Here is a 21,727-nt window from a genome sequence, read left to right on the forward strand (position 1 = left end):
TGAAATGGAAAGAGCTCCAAGACAGAATAAATGTAAAAAGCATAGAATGATATGATAATATAATTACAGTTATGTGAAAAATGTAAGGATAAATATGTATACATATGTATGCATAGAAAAGCATTAAAAATGTGAATGATTCTCACCTGGCCGGTGTGGCTCAGTGGGTGAGCATTGACCCATGTACCAAGAGGTCACTGGTTCAATTTCTGGTTGGGGCACATGCCCAGGTTGTGGGCCAGGTCCCCAGTTGGGGGGCATGCAAGAGGCGGCCAATCGATGTTCTATCTCATCAATGTTTCTATCTCTCTTTCCCTCTCCCTTCCTCTCTCTCTAAAATCAATAAAGAAAAAAATTATAATTAAAAAAAATGTGAATGACTCTCCTCAAATTCTTAACAATGGCCACCATATCTTTCAGCTGAGAATACATAAGTCTGAAACAGTGAAGCTACATTTTGGGTATTAAAAAAAATTCTGCAATCATTTCACAGCCGGACTCTGCTTGAGACTCACTCAGAGTCTTCCCTGATGGGGAAGCAAAAACTCCCACCCGGATGAAAGAAGTAGCTGGAGCATAGGGGTGGCCGTCAGCCTGACCTAGCACCCAGGGGTACAAGATAACAGGGTGTATGTATCTACACAGACACATGTACAAAAAGTCAAGTATTTTGTAAAAGCAAAACTTTCACAAAATACAACTCTTTGTAATTAACAATTAAAGATAGCAGGCTTCTTGCATGCCCCCAATGCCAGCCAGCAATCCATTTTCCAATAGTAACCATTAATTATTTACTTAGAAGTTAATGTATTATGTGTGGAGGAAGGGTGATGTAGGGCATTTAATGAAATCCTTGCAGTTGGAAGGAAGGAAATAAAAGTTCTTTCCAAGCTTGCATGTTTGTGACATATAGACACATTTTCCCATAAGAAACTCCCAGAAAAATTGAAACCACATGTGCAGATGGCCAGGGCGAGCTGGGCATGTTGCTGTGCAAGCAGTTCAGCAGGGCTGCAGCAGCCCTAACATTGTCTGTTCTTGGGTTCTGGGGCTTGTCGCAACAGGAAGCCCCCAAATAACGAACGGATCCCAGCAGGGGAGCAAGGCTGCAGCTGGGAACCAGGTTTCCTTCACTCCCACCCTGTTCCTTCGCTCTCCAAAAGTTACAAAATATGACTTTCCGTCCTGATAACACCAAGCCTTCCTCACTGATTGGTCTCACTTTTGGAAAGGACGTGACATCAGCAACTTTGTAGACTTGGAGCCAGGGGGGGCTGTCCTGGGCTTTGGCCAGCCTCCAGCCAGCTAGGTGGCGCACGTGTGTGTGTGTGTGTGTGTGTGTGTGTGTGTGTGTGTGTGTGTAGAGAGAGAGAGAGAAAAGAGAGAGGGAGACTGACCTCAGGTAGTACTCAGCTTACTCTGCTTGTTCTGTTCTCTGTTGTAGACGGCTGTTCCTACCATCTGACCAGAACCGTGCAGCTCAGCCAGCCACAGCACTGGGATTTCCCAGGAGCAGGGGAAGCATGGAATTTGGTCTTTTCCTGAGCAACTGAAGTGGAACAGGGAGCTTGTCTGGCCCAGGAGAGCACTATGGATGGCGAACAACCAGGCAGGACTGGCAGCAAGCCCTTAAGGCCAGGAGACTCTTCTGATACCAGGCTGCTTTCAAATCCACTGATGGGGGGTGAGTTTAGGGGCTGTGGAATCAGAGTGCTGGGGAGGTTGGTTAACTCTGGAGAGAGAGAAAGAAGAGGGCTGGGCAATTTCAGTGGCTCTGCATGAGATATGTCCATGGGGCAGTTTACTAGACAGATGCCCATGCTTGCTAGTATATATTCTTTACACAGTTATTCAAAAATATGTCCACCACTATCTGCAGAGTCCTATAGACCATATAAAGCCAACTGTCAGTGTTTATTCTCTAGTAAAAACTTTTGTTACAACGGTCAAATATATCACACTACATTGAAGGTTTAAAACTTACTTATAAATAGGAACATTTTTACTGCCAAAACATTTATTAAAAGGTTTTAGGTATGTGGCATTGAGGTAGGGCTGGGTTTATAAAGGATGTTTATTGAGCACTGAAGTTATTGATTCACTTTAAAAGGAACTTTCTTTTTCTTTCATTTTGGAGACGAATCTTACAGGTATGATTCTTACCTGTCAGGTAGTATCTTTGCTAATGTATAGAGTCTCACACCTCCAGGAAACTGTCATTTTCTGTGAGGATTCAGCAGGTTCCTGCTAACTGAAAGTATTCTGAAAATGGGTATAAGTATTAGAGGAGAAATGATTATATCCAGCACTGTGGTGGGCTGCCCATAACACTTGCGATCAATAAGCAGGGACCCTGTAGTCAGCTAGGACTTATTACTTTTCTACTGTACAAATGCTGAAAGGGGAAAAAAACAGAAGGAATAAAATGCAAAATGCCTTTCCTCTGACTAGTTGAACAGATAAGACTGCTCATTCATTCATTTATTCCATTTTTTCTCATAAAATGAGCAGGGCACTGAACAGTGAGTGGGATTTGGATCTGCAAAGGCAGAACTGGATTAGTCAGATGGGTTGAGCATAGACTTGGAGCAGTAGAAAGCAGAGTGGCATTGAAAATCACTTTTTAAAATGAATTTGATAAATATATTTTTGAAATAGCAAACCAGTCAATATGGGAAAGAATCAGTAATTTAATGGTTGACTTCCATTAAATTACAGCTAAGTGTTATGTTTATTTTCATAACAGAGAGAGGCACCAGCCACTTTTCATTGTTGAGGGTTTCTGAAGGTCCTAATCCAACTCTGGTTAGGGTGGATGAGTGGGTGGGGGCGGGCAAGTGCAAATATAGTACAAGATACAGTACTTAAAAAGTGAACACACTGTCACAACTAGAATGCAGAGTGTCTTAGGGAGTCTAGTGAGAACAAGTTTGGAGAGATGAAGCCTGATAGTGAAGCTTCAAATGCTAGGTGGCAGGGTTTAGTTTATGAGGCAGGAAATTGGGAGCCATTGATTATTCTGGAGCAGAGATGTGGCAATAATGAAGACAGCAGTAAATTAAACTGGTAGCCACAATCAGGATGGATTTTGGGGAATCACATGAAATTCTTGTACTAACCCACAAGTTCTCAAACTCTCACATCCATCAGCATTACCTGGACGGGCTGATAAAATGCAGATGGCTGGGTCCCACCTCCAGCGATTCTGATGCAGTGGTAGGTCTGGGATGAGGCTGGGAATCTGCCTTTATAAAAGCCTCCAGGTAATGCTGAGGGTGCCATTTGGGGACCACACTTTGAGAACCACTGCACTAATCCAAGTATGAACCTTACATTTGGATCAAACTTGGAAATGACAGAGAAAGGAGAAATACGAGTGATCATTTTAAAAGAAAGAGAAATCAGACTATGATTCTTGATTAAATATTGCAGCTCAAAGAGTGAAAGCAGCCCAAATTGTAAAGTTTTCAAGCCTAAATTCATGTCAGATAAGAGGGCTAGACAAGACAGAAGTTGAGAAAGGGAGGATAAGGAGTTCTGTTTCGAACATAAATGTGCCAATGGCCAGTGCACAGCCTGATGACGTGGGACTGAGGCTGGGGAATGAATACAGGTCAGAAGTCAGATCTCTGAATCAGATAGGACAGGAAGGATTCTACCCCATCACATCCCCCAAACTGAAGGCAAATGTTTCTGCCCTCTCAGAGCACCCCGTCTTGTCTTTGTTTCCCCTTGACCTTGCAAAATGTTTCCCAGGATGGATAGATTTATGCTACTGCCCGGCATTCACTGGGGGCTCTCAGAGCTTCGTTAATAGCTCTTTTTTAGCATGTACCAATTAGTGCATTTTAAATCTCTTCTGAAATAATGGAAATTTTAAAAAATAATTTCAGAAATTGCAATAAAAATGAAATGGCAGCCTTTTTAATGTGCTGCCGGCTTTGATGGAGACTCAATTTAAAAGAAAGGTAAGTTGAACAGCACTAATTGGAGGGCTTACGGAGTGGTTTTGTTAGGAGAGCTTCCTGCCCCATTTAACCATGAGCTACTGGATCTGTGGCATTGCCATTGACCTCATTTAGTATCTATTTTTTTGGCAGTAAAACCAATAGACCCTGGCTGAACAAGTGCTGGGGAAGAATAATATATATCAAGGGCTTGGATAATGTGTTCTATACAGATAATGGCCCTTGATTTTCAAAGAGTTTGGGGTCAGTGGAAAGGGGATTGTGACCTTGAATTTCCCTTTCATCCATAGTCTCCTACTGTGAATATCATCCAAGTTCTGGTAGGAAAACATCCCCTTTCCCATTGACTTTGCTCTTTCCAGTTATCAGCAGGGAGGCAGGCAAAGCTGCTTCTGGGTTTAATTCACATGTGTTGAGCCCATGTGTTGTGCCTGCTTGGGGTGTGGGCTCTGGAAAACCCTGGAGAAACATCTCCCAGATATCTCTTCAGTTTTTTCAAGAGCTAAAGAAAGTGTGTGTGGACTAATTCATGTTGCAAATTATGGCATTTGCTAAACTGTGTGTGTGTATACACACACACATACACATATGTATGTATATATACACATACATAATTCATGCTTTCAATGCTAGAAAAATATCAACCTTTCATTGTCACAATTTAATTTTTTTTGTATAGTCACTCAGTTGTTCAGAAACCTGCTGAGGCTAAAGTCCTTATATAAAGTTGAGATTAATTTTGGCTTTACAAGGACCTACGTTTTTCTTCTGGGCAAGAGTATAGGCACACTGTGATAGCCTTACCAAGCTTTATCTAGGTGGACATGACTTTAAATTAAAAAGAGAAGTCTCGTACACTGCTGATGGGAATATAAAGCAGTATAGCCGCAGTTCCACAAAGGGCTCAACATTGCGTTATCGTATCATACAGGCAGTTCTACTCCTAGGTGTATGTATACCCAAGACAATTGAAAACATACATCCACTCAGACATTTGTATACGAATGTTCACAGCAACAGTATTCATAAAACTCAGAAGTGGAAGCAACACAAATGTCTATCAACAAACGAATTAATAAATAAAATGTGGTTTATCTATATAATGGATATTATTTGGCCATAAAAAGGGATGAAGTACTGATACATACTACAGTGTGGATGAACCTTGAAACATTGTGCTCATTGAAAGAAGCTAGCCACAGAAGACCACATATTGTATGATTATGTTTATATGAAATGTTCAGAATAGGCAAATCCATAAAGACAGAAAATAGACCAATGTTTTCCAGGGGTTGGGGGAAGTAGAAATGGGGAGTGACTGCTAATGGGCAAGGGGTTTCTTTTGGAGATGATAAAAATGTTCTAAAGTTGACTGTAGTGAACTACTCTGAATATACTGGAAACCGCTGAATTGTAGCTTTAAATGAGTGAATTGTAGAGTATGTGAATTAGAACTCAATAAAGGTGTTAGAAAGATATTGTCAGCCCTTTACCACATAGACCAGGACAATACCCCATGCCTCCCGAAGACACAGATATCTCTGCTCTGTAAATGCTATATTCTTTTTTTTTTTTTTTATCCTCACCCAAGGACATTTTTCAATATTTTGTTCAGATAGAATTAGAGGGGGAGAGAGAGAGAGAAACATCGACGTGAGAGCAACACATCGAGTGGTTGCCACCCACACGACCCAACCAGGGCTGGGGACAAACTGCAACCAAGGTACGTGCCCTTAGCGGGAACCGAACCCGGGTCTCTCCGGACCACAGGCCAACGCTCTAACCGCTGAGCCAAACCGGCCAGGGCAATGCTATATTCTAAAGCAGGGATACAAGACTGCAGGTAGCCTTTCTTTCTCTTACAGAAGTACATCATTCTTTATTTACCCTAAATAGAAGGAATAATGGTTCCATGAAGAATGACTAGAAAGTAAAGCCCATTTTTGTCTACTTGATAATGTAATTGCATCAATTTAATGAAATATGAACAGACTTACCATTTAGCACCCAAATTACCTGCCTGGACTGTTTAGGCTGTCACCTCTAATTATCTGAGGTAGCCTTAAGAAAGGTTGAGAAGTGTGGCAGCTGAGCACTTGGAAGGAAAAACAGATTAATCATCATGCACGATGATCCATTAGGGTCCATTTGCAAATCTATTTACAACTGATTTTCAAAACCTTTTTAAATTTTTGGCTCTTCTCACTCAAGATTTTGTGTGGATGGTATTTTGAATTAGCATCAACAGTGTAGAATTAGTTTTCCTTTTAATTCTAATTGGAAGAGAAATCTTTCTGTATCTGCAGTCTATAGTGTAGGCTCCAAGTGCTAGAAGCAGCAATATTTTTCCCAAGAGAAGTAGGAACCTTAGAAAATGCTTTGAGGACACTGAGTTTCTACTGAGCATAAGGTTTTAGAGGTAAGCAAAGCCACTTAAGGTGAGTCAAACACCTTAGTAAGCTCAGAAGGAAAGCATTGGATGGGCAGTGTGTAGGTGGGTTCATTCAGCTTCCCCTTACCTATTACATGCTCCATGAATCCATCTGGAAAGATGGTAATTTGCTCACTGGGACAGATTTTCAGGGACATTGATAACTCCATGGAGCAGGCAGACCTCAGCCAACACGTGTTAACTATAAAAGCGTTCTTGCCTCCTCCTTTATGGCCTTGCAATTTGCAAGGCATCAGTACTACCCTGGTTCTCCAGATCTTCTCAACTTTTAGGGGATAGCAATTCCTTTATAAGATGTGACTGGCATTAGACCATTCTGCCTTGTCTGTGTGCAGTAGCGTGTTTACTCAAGTGGGCAGAGCTGGAGCTGAAGCAGTCTCAGCTGAGCCTTCTCACATTCTGACTTCCTGAGTTTGTTCTGGAAATCGGTCGCAGTTTAAGATGAGAAAAATTCAGGTTTATGCCTCATTCAGATTACATCCACCCTCAATGAGAAAGAGAAAGGAAAACATTTAATGTGAGGGGATAGGGTTTACAGGCTTCCTTCCTAATAATGTGTGTTCCTTCCAAATGGTTGTGGAACAAATGTGCTATTTTAAATAGCAGTGATTATGGGGTGTACTCAAGACTCTCTGTGAACTGTTAGGGCAGGATAATAATAGTATCTAATAGGTATTGAGCCATGGGTAAGTATATTGCTGTCCTCACTTTACAGAGAAGGAAACTGAAGCTTAGGGCCTGTCCAAGGACCTACAGCTCAGAAGAAACCAAGCAGGTCTGAATATAGAGCTTTCTCTTAACCACATTGGCATGCTGCCTTTGGGAGTAAATCATATCTCTGTTATAAGGTCAGACTGAGCTCTGATTTGCACTTGATACCTGGACAGGAGGCATAGATTTAGATTTAGATTTGATTCGAAACCTAATGGTGTATGAAATTACCTGATTACTACGATTAGTATATGGCACTGTTTGCTGAGATGCCAAGGTCTGTATTTCACGCAGAAAACTAGACTGGCAACCAGAGCTTAACACATTAATACTGGTAATTAGTGAAGCTCTAACTTAACTAAATGGACCATTTGCCTTTGAAATCAGTGTGTAAGTGAAAGTACAGTAATCCATCTGTCATCCTAATCTACCTCTTTTATTCTTAGTTTCTGGACACTGGATGCACTTCTTTAGCTACGTAGACATTTCTAATACACTGTGTACAAAAAATGTCAATAGAGGGGAGAAATGCTGAAGTCCTGATGGGAGTTTTGGTTGATTGACTCCAACCAATATTGCCCATTAGTCTCTTATGATGAGCAAGGATGAGCCTCCAGGTCTAAAGTACATTAGCTGGATATAACCTGTCCCTCCCTTTTCATACAGATTTTGTGTCTGATTGGTCTCCAGTGCATGAAGCTGCAATTCATGGGCGTCTGCTCACTTTGAGGAATCTCATCAGCCAGGTAGGTTGCTTTTTTTTTCCCCATTGATCTTCAGATACAGGGGGAGGGAGAGAGGGAAGAAGAGAGAGAGAGAGAGAGAAACATCGACACATTGAGTGGTTGCCACACACACGACCCCAACCGGGGCCAGGGACAAACTGCAACCCAGGTACATGCCCCTAGTGGGAACTGAACCCAGGACTCCCCAGTCCACGGGCCGGCGCTCTAACCGCTGAGTCAGACTGGCCACGGCCAGGTAGGTAGCTTTTTGAAAATAAAAATATTAAGCACATCCTATTGCTTACCACACTGAGAAAAAAAATCATATTCTGAAATTAAGGTATGAATTCTTCTTCAGCATAGTGAGGTGAATCCTATCCTATCCACAATTATTTAAATTTGGAGGCTGGCTGGCATAATACTAGAATTTGGTATAATTCTATACACATAGTAGGTACTATAATAATATTAGATTATTAAGTATAATATAATATTAAATGAATAATGGGAAAATTAGTGCATTTAAGTTGCCTTTAGTTTATTCAATAGACTATGTTCTTTAAAATTATCATGTAATTTTGGTTCTCAACTGGGGTGGTTTTTCCCCTTAGGGGACATTTGACAATGCCTGGAGATATTTTTAGTGGTCACAACTGGAAGTAGAAATGGGAGGGTCATACTGGCATCTAATAGAGACCAGGGTTGTCACTAAACATCCTACATTGCACAGGGAAGTCCTGCACATCAAAAAATGATCTAGCCAGAAATGTCAACAGTGCTGGGGTTAAAAATCTCTGATATTAAACAATGCTTGAAAATGTCTTTTTAAATCTGTAATCTTATCCTTTGAAAGACATTTTCAGTTCTATTGAATATCCAGTTGATGGTGCCACTGCCCAGTTTGATATTAATTTCTCTGCAGTTTAAATCACCATTCAAAATTCTAAAAGAGTTTTTGTTCAGGATGTTCTGTTCTCTGAAAAGACAATAGATCTTTTAAGTTAAGAGCGGTTGACCTTTTCTGACCATTGTCCCCTTTGGCAGTCTGGCAAAGTCTATAGAGCCCTTCTCAGATTAATCTTTAAATACATAAAACATAATACAGAGGAAAGCTATCAAGATATTAAATGACAAATGTGTGATAGAGTTATATATGGACTTTTTAATTAATGCATCAAATGAGATTAATGACTACCATAATTTCTAAGTAGGATGAACATATATTTTGGATATTTTAAATACCTGTAACAATTATAATAAAAATATCTATGATTCCTCTCCATGATCGTCCTATAAACTGCTATTATTATTGTGGTTTGCTATCTACATTCATAATTGAATAAATAATTGAAGGACATGATACCTTTCAGGTAGTGGTTAGTGAAAATAAATGTGCTTTCAAAACAAATTCCAATTTCATGGATCTTTCTAGCATAAGTAACTCACCTATTAGAAAACAATTTCTAAAGAAAAAGTTCCGACTACCCTAATCCCCTATTTTAAGCTGTTTTTGATAGCAACAGCTTATTATAAGTAGAAATATAGATAGTAACTCTAGCTAAAAGAAGTTAAGCAGCTTCTCAGATAAAATGAAATGTTTACATTATTTTAATAGGATGAAAAATGATCATTGCAGCTTTTATTTGTCACTAAATTTGACTCATATTCATTTATATTCAGTATTTATATGTTTACTGAACATCAGCCAGAATCATGCCTTTATCTAAGCTCTATCTCATTATTTGAACAAGTTATCTTCTTGGAACCTCAATTTCTATCTTTATAAAATGATCATTCCAATACCTACCTGTGCTAGTCAGGTCTTTCTGTGTAACAGACTGCCCCAAACTCAGTGGCATAATGCAATAAACATTTCTTGCTAGCAGGTCTTTACATCAACTGATCTAGGCTGGGCTTGGCTTCAAGCTGTGGGTTGGGTGCAGATCTGCTGCACGTATCTCCCATCCTTCTTTAACCAGTGGCTACATGAGAAATTTTCTTCTGGTGGCATAAGGCTGGAGCATAGCAGGGCAAGCCCAACCATGCAAGAATATATGCAGGAATAGTTCCTTTCCATGGACCTCATCAGAACAATAAGCCAACAAGTAAGAGGACAAGAGAGAGTAAGAGCAAAGTGAAAGTCAGTCATGAGTATATGTATCTAAGAGTCAAATTGCTGGGTCATAGGTATGTATATAACCTCTAATAGATACTGTCAAACTGTTTTCCTGAGTGGTTGTATCATATTACATTCCGACAAGTAGTATGAAAGATCTTTTTTTGTTTGTTTTTTCTGCATCATTGTCAATAGCTTAGCGTACCATCAGATTTTAAGCCAGGTGAACTCTTAAAAGAATTGTCATAGTACTGGATTCGTGACTGAAAACCAAACCTAACGGAATTGATAGTTTACACCCCTTACTCTACCCATTTTCCCTCCTCCAGGGGTGGACTGTGAATGTCATCACAGCAGATCATGTGTCCCCACTCCATGAAGCCTGTCTTGGAGGTCATCCCTCTTGTGCAAACGTTTTATTAAAGCATGGAGCTCAGGTAAGTACCACTCAAATAACGTCTTGGAAAATGTGAATGAAAAATGGCTATTTCTATCCCTTTAGAATAATTTCCAGCATTTTTTATTAGCCTGATTTGAAATATGAAGAGAGGTGTTTTTCAAAAGTATTATGTCCATCAAGCTTGTCTGTCTCAGCAATACATGAAGTACAGTCATCCCTCGCCACTTTGTGCTTCAACCTTTGCGGCTTCACTCTATCATGGATTTTTCAAATATATTCAAAGTTGATCGAGACAGTGAAAATGATACAGTGTGCGCTCGGTTGTCTGAGTCAATTATACACCCCTGTATTGCAATTAAAATTACTGTACATATGGACTGTAGGCCTATGTATTCGAGCCCCCACAAATCCTTCAATGCCAGGTGCAACAGTTAGAGTCTGGAACAGATTAACCTCAATAAACAAGAGACGACTGTACTGAATTTTCAGCTAGAAAGTAATGGTTCCTGTCTAAATAATTTTCTTTCATAGTCACAACTAATAAATAGCTGTTATATTTCAGTCTTCATTCCAATGGATTGAAGATAGTGAAATATTGTAGATAACATACAACATTTGGCTCCAGATCTGAGTAGTGGTCCTAGGCCATCTCTACCATTTACTAACATTGGAAATTTGAACACTTACTTATTGTTTGAGCTTTAGAGTCTACATCTGAAAAATGGAAGAAATAACAAAAAGTTATGTAATTTACTGTGGTATTGCAAGGATTAAAAGAGGGTAGAGTATATGATTATTATTTGGAGAATGAGAATCAGGATAGCATAATGAGAGATCCTAGAAGGAGAACACAAAGCCCTTGAATTTGAGAGTAGGGACCCCTAAGTCTTCCATTAAGTCTCTTCATGCTCAAAATTGATTCATGCTCAAAATTGAAAATCTGAATATGAGTTTCTCATATGTTCTCAACCAGTATTTATTGAACATTGATTATATGCCCAACTCTGGATAATATTTTGAGGAACTTACAAACTAAATGAGGAGACAGTAGATAAGCAGGTGTTTTAGTGACTATAACACTTGCTGCTTTGATAGATGAACCCTGACATCTCAGTAGCCTAGCACAATGAAAGTTTATTTCTTACTCAACTGAAATTTCAGTGTGGGCGTTGCCAGTTGGGTGGTTCTTTCCCAAGGGTTATTCAGGAATACAGGCTTCTTTCATCCTGCTTCACTATTTTCAACAAGTAGCTTCCATGTGTGCTCTTGGGGTAGTCTCCATTCCAGGTGGTTGTAAGGGGAAAAGAAGTGGAAGATTGTGCATGGAAAACTTTTAAGGACAAGTCTGGGTGGTGAAATAGATCCCATTTGCACACATGCATTGACCAGAACTCAGGCCACATCTAACTGCCAGGGAGGCTGGGAAATATAGTATGGCTGTGTGCCCAAGAGGGAGGAAATAGGTTTGTTGAATGCATAGCATTTCAGCCACAGAAGGTATTTATAATAAACTGTTTTTTATCCATTAGTTTTTGCTATGCAGTAGACCATCCTAATTTCGTGGCTTAAGACAACAGCCATTTATTTATCTCACAATTCCTTGTGTTGGCTGGTCATCTCTTCTGGTCTGGGCTGTTCAGCTGACATCAGCAAAGGTTACTTATGCATTTGTGATTAGCTGATAGATTGGCTGGTTCATGATGACCTTGACTAGGTTAGCTGAGATGTCTGGGGAGCCATAAAAATCTCTTATGTGGTCTTGTCCTTTAGCGGGCTACCTGAACTTGTTTACGTGGTAGCAAGGATTCCAAGAGTAGCAAAAGGGGGCAAGATCTCTGCTTATAACACATTTGTTACTGTCTTATGGGCTAAAGCAAGTCATATGGGCAATGCCAGATTCAAGGACTAGAAAAACAGTCTCCATCTTATGAAGACTTGCAAAGCCACACTGCATACTGTGCAGAGAATCTGTGGCTATTTTTACAAACTAACAATGTATTAAGTGTTAATGGTAAAGGAGTTGTTGGGAGCACACAGAAGTGCTCCTAACCCATTTATTTCTGATGGGGAGAGAGTGAGTCAAAACAGGTTTCCTGTAGGAAATGATGTCTAAGCTGAAACCTCAAGGACCTATTTGAGTTATTTATCTAAATGGAGGGTTGGGGAAAATGATGGGCTTCCCTACCACTGGGAATACCAAGTGAAAAGGCCTGTAAGTGAAAAGCACATTTTTGTGATTTGAAATAATTCCTTATAGCAGGAGAGTAGAGTTGGTGAAAGGGGTCAGAATAAAAACACCCTTGTCCATGCCAAGAAAATGGGCTCTGTCCTGACAGCTATAGAGAGCTTTGGTGAGTGCATCATTAGGTTTATATTTTGGTTAAGAAAATGTACCCGAAACTTGGAAACAGAGCCAGGACTAAGGAAAGGCAAGAGAGGTGCCTAGCGTGCAAACTTCTAAGAGCTGCTCACTCTCAGAGGCATACAGCTCTTTTGTGACCCTGGGAATGAGTGTCTTCTTAAATTTTTCACCCCTGGATTTCTTTTGTGCCTCACTAGTCCTGGCCTTGCCTTCCAATATTACTGTTTAACAGTTCGCCATAGAATTTCTAAACAGTATAGAAAAATACATCTGCATTTGGCTTTGCTCTTTTCTATTCAATTATAGCCCAAACCCTGTGAAGTTAGATGCTAATTTGTAAGTTTCTGTCTGATTTCCAACATTAGAAAAGATAGTCCCAAAGATTATAGTTTTGTGGCCTAATAGGGCATTAATCAGTTTTGTGTCTAGCAAATTTATTTCAGCATTCTATTGACTGACTATATAAATTCTCCTTTTAGCCAGCCTTACCATCTTACTGGTTCTATCATTAATGACTGAATTGAAAAAAAAAATATTTGGCATGTGTTCACTCTAGATTTGTATGAACATACTGTTTTAAAATTTTTTTAAATGCTACATTAACAATTTTAGAAGGTTACTCTGGCTGCTGTGAAGAAACTGTATTGGTGTGGCATGAGTCTGGGATGGAATGTTTAAAATAGAAGAGATTACTTTGTAAGGTACTGAAATGATCCTTATTGGTTTCAAAGTCCGTGCTCCTGGGGAGGGCATGAAGAAGATAGACCATTCAATAAAATTGTTCATGCCTTACATTCCATGCCTGATTCAGCTTTTCACAACCTTGTGGAATTTCCTATTTTTGTCCCCATTTTGTGGTTGTGGAAGTTAAGAATCAGAGAAGTTAAATACCAGCTTGGTGGAGTCTAGATTTGAATGCAGGACACCCCACTGCCTGCCTTCATCGTGGAGCTTTTCATTCCAGGTGAATGGCGTTACCACAGACTGGCACACTCCCTTATTTAATGCTTGTGTCAGTGGCAGCCAGGACTGTGTGAATTTGCTTCTGCAGCATGGAGCCAGCCCCCACCCTGCGAGTGATCTGGCATCTCCCATCCATGAAGCTGCTAAGAGAGGTAAAGTTGTTGAGAATTTAAGTTTTCCAACCACTCATTCAAGGGATCTCACTATTGAAAGAAAGAAGGAAGAGGGGAGTTATTTTAGAGCAGTAGTTCTCAAGGTGGGGTCCTGGGACCAGAAGCATCAGTGTGACCTAGCACGCAAATGCAGATTCTTGGGCCTCACTCTAGACCCATTGAACCAGCAACTCTGGGGGTGGGGTTCAGCCATCTGTGTTTTGGTTAACAAGCCCTCCTGATGATTCTGATGAATAGGAAATTTGAGAACTACCTTTTTAGAGCATTCCAAATGTTGCTCCCAGGGCCTGTCTTTGGTGAGATTGTGAATTAGCTTCCCTGTCCCATGGCCCGCACTGTGCCCTTTCTTCTTCAGGTCCACTCAGTTCCTGTTCCTCCATACCTCTACCCAACTTTCACTTCCATATCTGTACTTGGACTGATTACAAAGTCCAACCAATTGAAAAAGGTGATGGCTGCTGGTTGCTTAACGTGACTAGTAAACTCAAGTGCACCCAGAGCCACAGATCACATCTATGGTCAACCCATTCACTGATGGCAGTATTTGAAATCATTCCCTATTCTAAGCAAAGGAAATAGCTTTTGGTTCCCTGGATAAGTTGCTGGCAGATTTAAAAATATGGTTACAAGAGGGAAGGAGGGGTAGTAAAGGGGGCCAAATATATGGTGAAGGAAGGCTTGACTTGGGGTGGTGGGCACACAATGCAATATACAGATGATGTATCATAGAAATGTACACTTGAAATCCATATAATCTTGTTAACCAATGCCACCCCAATACATTTAATTTAAAAATTAAAAAAAAATGAAAACATGAAAAATGGGGAAGGTGTTTACCTAGCTAAGAGAAATTGTTGTGTAACTGTTTTCTCCTACTTTGGGCTGCAGGCCATGTGGAGTGCATCCAGTCCCTTGCAGCTCACGGGGGTGACGTTGACCATCACATCAGCCACCTGGGTACTCCACTCTATTTGGCTTGTGAAAACCAGCAGATAGCCTGTGCCAAGAAACTTCTTGAATCAGGTAAAACAAAAAGCAAAATGAAATGAGGAAAGCTAATAGAAACTAAGTTAAATATATTTTAAAGCTCTTTCTATTGTAGCAGAGGAAAGAGTATAGGCAGTGGAGTTGGACAAGGTCGGGATTCCTGTTTATTGTGTTCCCATAGGAATTATTTGAAATTGTTAGATCTTCAGCTCTCTCTTGTGATGATGATGATGATGATGAAGATGGTAATCTCTCCTCTCTGGGTGGTCCTCAGTGATGAATACTTTCTCCTCCCTTTCCTCTGCCTTCCTCCTCTAGCCAGTCATATTATTAGGCTTTGCACAACTCCCAAAGCTGCTTGATTAGGACTCAGTCTTCCTATTTGTAAATTGAACTTGTCTCATTTTTAGCCCATTGTAAATATTATATTATCTTTGAAAAGGCCTATCTAGCATCATTCTTTTTCACTTCCCTGCTATTGTCCAGTCCCTTCTTCAACACTTGGAACACTATTCCCTCCCCTCTTTAATTATTTGAGTCCTATTTGTTCTTTAAAACTCCAGTAATCGCCCTGGCCGGTTTGGCTCAGCGGTTAGAGCGTCAGCCTGCGGTCCAGAGAGACCCGGGTTCGGTTCCTGCTAGGGGCATGTGCTTCGGTTGCAGTTTGTCCCCGGCCCTGGTTGGTCGTGCAGGTGGCAGCCACTCGATGTGTCCCTTCACATCGATGTTTCTCTCTCTCCCTTCCTCTCTCTCCCTCCCACTCTATCTGTGCAAAAAATGGAAAAATGTCCTCGGGTGAGGATAAAAAAAAAACAAAACTCCAGTAATCTTTTCTTCCCTGAATGTTTTTATAGTTCTTATTGCCTTCTACTCATCTGGTAGCCATTTCCAGGGATTAGGAGATTCATATTTATTCATTCATATTCATTGTCTCTTTCCCTCTCTTTCCATCTCTCTCCCTCCCTTTCTCTCTCCCTCACTCTCCCTCTCCCTCTCCTTCTCTTTCTCTATCCTATTACCCTAGCTAGATTTTAAGCTCCTAATAAGGGCAGTGCCAAGTGTGGCATCCCTCAAAACCAAGAACAATGCAGTTAACATTTGTTGAGTGAACATAGATTCCTATTTTACTAGAGAGAGCAGCTCAAGCAAAGCCACATGTTCCCACATGTCACAGTGTGAGCCAGCATCCAGGCTGGGGTAGGGATTTGTTGAGAATGAAGGGATAAAATGGGGTGGGGTGATCCTAGAAATCCACCTGACTCCTGAAGATGAAGACTTTGTCACCTTCCCTGTGATCTTTGGATTGGCCACCCTGGTCTAGGGATACCCTCACAAGTTGTTTGCTTTTCACAGTCCCAATCACTGAGTCCCAAGTGTCAGGTTTTAAACCCCCCATGGCAGTTGCACAGTAGGTGAATGTTTCTGCTTGCTATAGATGAGATTTCACCATGCAGCCTCACTTCCGGTGTGTGCTGGCTAATATTAGGGCTCCATTAATAATGGCCACCAGTTTTCATAGAATGAAGATATTATTTTAAACTTAAAATTTTTGTTCATTTATTGATTTTAGAAAGAGAGGAAGAGCAAGAGAGAGAGGGAAAAAACATTCATTTGTTGTTTCACTTATTTATGCATTTATTGGTTGATTCTTGTATGCGCCCTGACATGATTTTTCTTGTATGTATCCATACCTATGGATAGTACTCACAGTTGAGATTTTAACCTCATATGCTTTTGTGCATTCCATGACATGGTCAAATGGCATGTTCCCCATGTTATTAAATGGAATCAAGTCATCTTCCAATTCCTCAGGAGAATTGTCATGCCCAGTATGGATGCCCTTTTGTTAGGGAATTTTGAAGTGCAGTACTTTCAGAAGGGGGATGCTTGGACTCTGCTCCTTAGCTGACTCTCTGTTGTTGTGACTCCTTAGGAGCAAGCGTGAACCGAGGCCGAGGTCTGGACTCTCCTCTTCATGCAGTGGCAAGGGCATCCAGTGGGGAGCTGGCCCGCCTGCTCATGGACTTTGGAGCAGACACCCAGGCCAAGAATGCTGAAGGCAAACGTCCCTTGGAGCTGGTGCCTCCAGAGAACCCTCTGATCCAGCTCTTTTTGCAGAGAGAAGGTGCTTCTCCTTTGCCCGAACCTAAGCCCTAATCCATAGATTCCTGTGGGCTCTAGCAGGAGGCAGGTATTGACCAAGTTCTGACTTCTGATTCTACAAAAAAGATCATTCCCCGTCATTACCAAATGTGAGGAACTGAGATAATTTAGTATTCTACAAGGTACAGCACTGGTGATATAATAAATAACCATCTGCTATTTGTCATGTGCAAGACAGGCTGTTTTGGATGATCTAATATTCATACCTGGGGGTAGGCCAGTTTTCAAAGAATGAAGGTATTATTTTAAATTTTTAATTCATTTATTGCTTCTAGAGCAGTGGTTCTCAACCTGTGGGTCGTGACCCCTTTGGGGATTGAACGACCCTTTCACAGGGGTCGCCTAAGACATAACAGTAGCAAAATTACATTTATTAAGTAGCAACAAAAGTAATTTTATGGTTGGGGGTCACCACAACATGAGGAACTGTATTAAAGGGTCGTGGCATTAGGAAGGTTGAGAACCACTGTTCTAGAGAGAAAGGAAAGGGGAGGATAGAGAGAGAGAGACAGAGACAGAGAGAAGGAGAGAGAGAGAGAGAAGGAAACATTGATTTGTTGTTACACTTATTTATGTATTCATTGGTTGATTCTTGTATGTGCCCTGACAAGGGATCAAACCCACAACCTTGGTGTATCAGGACAATGCTCTAACCAACTGAGCTACATGGCCAGGGCTAAAATTTTAATATTAGCTTTAGCTGAAACATGCTTTAAAATGAGCAGAAGCTTCTTTGGAGTTGTACAATGCCCAGGGTGTCTTACTGCACTACAGATGGGCTAAACTATTGGGCATTTGGTTTCTGGGGGAAAGAATGCAACTAATTGAGCATTGTATTACTTTAATGATTCATAGCAATCTGGAAACATTTACTATTATAAGTTAATCAACACTAAGTCCACATTCTTTCATAAATAAGAACTGACACTCCTGACCCTAACAGTTAAACCTGTGGTTAAGCAGTATGCAAGGGGGTAAGGGCAATTTCCTGGGCTGCAAGTCATGGGTGGATTGGGCTTGGGGTGGGGAGCAAAGACCCCTCTGATTGCATTCTTAATTTTCCCTAGAGGAGGATAGCAGCTAGCTTCAGGTCTGCTATTTTTTTTTTTAACCATAGTATGGACATTAAATTTTAGGGGTTGTGGGACTTTGAAACAGGCTTCCCTGCCAGAATGATTCTGATGTCCTAATCTGCTTATTTTCTCCCTATGTGCTGAGAAGCAGTGCTGGCTCTGGGGAGAATTGTAAAGTAGCCATGGAATCCTTCTTCCTCTTATTCGCCACTGCCCCAGGGTACTTACAGGCAAAGCTCTGCTTTGGGATCCCCAAACAAGGTCTATACTCCCCAAGCCATGCCACAGGCTAGGGAATACTGATCCCAGGCACAAGGAATAGTCTAGTAGAAACCCCTTTGTATTAAGTAGCGGGATAATCACCAGGCAGCTCTACCTGTATTTTGAAGATTTCTTGTTTTCAAAAAATTCTATCCATACGTACAGGGTCAATTTTTCCAGTAGGCACGAATAGCACAATGCTTGAAGTTCATGATGTTTTTAGGGGCCCACAGAAATATATATTTAATCCTTACTTGAGGACATGCTTTTATTGTATTGATTTTTTCTTAGAGAGAGAGGAAGGGGGGAGAGAGAGAGAGAAACATTGATGTGAGAGTGAAACATGGATTAGTTGCCTCCTGCACACACCCCCTCTGGGGATCAAACCCACAACTTGGGTACGTGTCCTGACCTGGAGTTGAACCCACCACCTTTCGGTGTACAGGACAATGCTCCAACCAACTAAGCCACATCAGCCAGGGTAGAAATATTTTAATTTCTATTAAAATCAGAAGGAAAAAATGAAGAAAACTCAACCTGGATTATATTGATCTTTATACCAACATAGTTGTAAAATATCATTTTTTTAATTGGGAAAGCATTGCATTTTCAAACTGCCTCCACTGACTTCCCTTCCACTTTATTTATCAAAACCATTCCTAGACATCCATGTTGCCTTTAATTTTATTAATTCACATTTTGGTGACAGTGCGAGGCCAGTGATCCCACTGGTTCATAAAACGTCAGTAGCCATTAGAGAGAATTGCTACTGCTTTTGCCTCCATGAGTTATCTTTGGGGTGAAGTCACCTCTCAAAAGCCCATGGGAAATAGGAACAGGCGAGTGCAGAAAGCCTGACCTATGAATTTAACACAGCAATTTCTGTCTCTGGGTGGCCCCAGAAATGAGTTCAAGAATATTACCATCCCACCCACTTCAAAAAGTATTTAAAGCAGTGTTTACTCATGGCAAACAATAAAAACTAAAATCACTCTCTCAGCCCAGCACGACAGGAGCCACATCTGAATGTGCTTTGGCCTTAAAGCGTCATGAGTGTTGCTGGAGAAGAAAAATAAATCGAGACTCAAAGCAATATTTCAATTCATCAACACAGAATGAGTTGATTTTATTACTGAGTGTGGTAAATGGCTACAAAGCCGTAGTGGGTTTTTAGCTCTATTTATATGGAATTAAGGCTACAGCTGTTGTAGATCATCCAACTGGTGGGAAACAGCAGATACTTTGTTTTCATCAGTTACACTGAGCTTGCTCTGATGTCTCGCTTTCCCTAAGTTTCCATCAGGCTTGCTCTTCATAATTCTTTATCAGTACCTCCTACAGTTGTCCCTGACAGTGTATCTAGCACAGATGATTAGTCATGTACTTCACCATTCCTTAGTGAGATGAGATTAAGTTGTTTCCCCATGGTGCACCTTTTCCAGTGTGCTAATACCCTGAACATAAACTGGAAGGTACCCTAAATTCCAACAGGGGCTTCTGAATGTGGTATGAGGTCCTGATTGAAAATATTGCATTTATTTTTTAATTGTATCTGTGTCTATTTTCACTTTTCCTTGTTCTCTATCACCTGAGAAATATGCAATCCACTTTATCCTGTAGCTTGTGGTGACACTACAGGAAATCAGAAGCCTCTAGCAGTACAATCAAATCTCCTGGGGCCTGTGCCATTAACAAGTTCAGATGCATGGTCCCCACACAACAATAATTGAAGCAACATCTCTGGGGTGGGGCCCAACATCGTGTAATTTAAAGCCACTCTCTCCCAGTAGGTGATTCTCAAGTGCAGTCTGGATTGAGGGCTACTGCTCCATGAGGTTCTTGAGGGTACATAGCTATGCTTGATAAACATGTTTATAATGACCAAAAGAGAATCCCCATTACAATTTGGTGGAGGGGCTGGGGGTGGGAAGTAATTCCCCATCATTTTACCCTATAACAGGGTTTCTCAGGCTCAGCACTATTTTCATTTTGGGTCATTGGGAGTGGTCCTGTGCATTGTAGGATGTTGAGCAGCATCCCTGGTCTCTGTACTTCCCACAACTAGCACCTTCCCCCAAGTTGTTACAACCAAAAGTGTCTCCAGACATTGTCAAGTGTCCCTGAAGAGGAAAATGCCTTTTCCTTTTCCTTCCCCTGTTGAGAACCACTGTCCTAAAATGTCAACTCTTGGCTGGTTTCCTTTGCAAGGTTTATACTAGTTCACTTTTCACCTATGAATTGAAGCATTGAGCTGGCTCTAAATACAGAATATACAAACAAATATGACTTAGCATACACTTATGATTTATTCATTATATTAGAATATCTTAAAATTGTTCAAATTATAAAAATATTTGCATTTAGAAATGTGACCTTATTTAAGGTAAAAGACAAGAAAGCCATTAAACATGCATTTTATTGTCAGTACTGGAAATTTTCTGTAGCTCTGTAATCCCAAAATTAGCTTCCTTAAGCCTCCATTACTGAGACTAAACTTTGAATTTTTTTTAGACAGTTCTAAATTAAAACCTAACTCATTTCAATTAGACCAGAAAGGGGAGAATATGGCCTAAAAATGCCTCCTATAAGAAACAGAAAATGGTCTTCAGTAGTACTGTATTATTTTCTTATAAAAATGTTATATAGGGTGGGGGAAAATTAGGTTAACAGTTGTTCATATGGAAATACAATAATTAATAAATGATACAGGAATAAACTGTTTCTGTACTTAGAACTGTAAACCTACTTTCGCCCCACCCCGTATTTTGTATGCTTTAAAAGAAGGAAAGGAAAAGTCCTCTTAGATCACTGAAACCAATATGTGGCTTGTCTTATGATCTCTCTCCAGGGCCCGCTTCTTTGATGCAGTTATGTCGCCTTAGAATCCGGAAGTGCTTTGGGATCCAGCAGCATCATAAGATCACTGGACTCCTCCTCCCCGAGGAGCTGAAACGGTTTCTCCTACATATTTAAATGTGTTGAGGCAAGCATTATCTTATGCTGTGGCCACGTTTAAAAATAAAGTTGAATTTATAAAGCATGACTAGTTTTTTCAGTTGGATTTTTGTTTTCAACAGAAACGCACTAGGTACTTTTGTTTTTGGTTGGAAGACATGAAGACTTTTTTCCTTTCCTGCCTGGAAGAGTGTGGCTAAAAGAACAACTATTGTTTTGAATATCTACTATGTGCTAAACAGTGAGCTAGGAACACTTAGTGCATTGTCTGATTTAGCCCTCCCAGCAACCCTATCAGCTGGGTGCTATCCCTGCTCTTCTCCAACTAAGACACAGAGATTGGGAGGTCTGTTTGTCCAGTTACCCACAGCAGGGACAGGACAGCCAGAATTGAGGATAGATTTTCTGATACTAACCT

The 21,727-nt window shown here is 40.6% G+C and overlaps 1 protein-coding gene across 2 annotated transcripts; it reads left to right on the forward strand.

The window, feature by feature from the left end:
- Nucleotides 1-1,589: 1,589 nt before the first annotated feature.
- ASB9 (ankyrin repeat and SOCS box containing 9) lies at nucleotides 1,590-21,330 on the forward strand. 2 transcript variants are annotated; one of them, XM_036271416.1, is made up of 7 exons: nucleotides 1,590-1,684; nucleotides 7,798-7,877; nucleotides 10,302-10,409; nucleotides 13,699-13,849; nucleotides 14,759-14,893; nucleotides 16,791-16,982; nucleotides 21,203-21,330. In XM_036271416.1, exons 1-7 carry the CDS (start codon nucleotides 1,591-1,593, stop codon nucleotides 21,325-21,327), a joined length of 885 nt encoding a protein of 294 aa, XP_036127309.1. In that variant the 5' UTR covers nucleotide 1,590; the 3' UTR covers nucleotides 21,328-21,330. The 2 variants fall into 2 exon arrangements, with proteins under 2 accessions (XP_036127309.1, XP_036127310.1); XM_036271417.1 differs by lacking the exon at nucleotides 21,203-21,330 and having other exon boundaries at nucleotides 1,591-1,684; nucleotides 14,789-14,893; nucleotides 16,791-17,014.
- The last annotated feature ends 397 nt before the right edge of the window (nucleotides 21,331-21,727 follow it).

The sequence above is a fragment of the Molossus molossus genome, unplaced genomic scaffold, assembly GCF_014108415.1.
Source record: "Molossus molossus isolate mMolMol1 unplaced genomic scaffold, mMolMol1.p scaffold_m16_p_2, whole genome shotgun sequence".
NCBI lineage: Eukaryota > Metazoa > Chordata > Mammalia > Chiroptera > Molossidae > Molossus > Molossus molossus.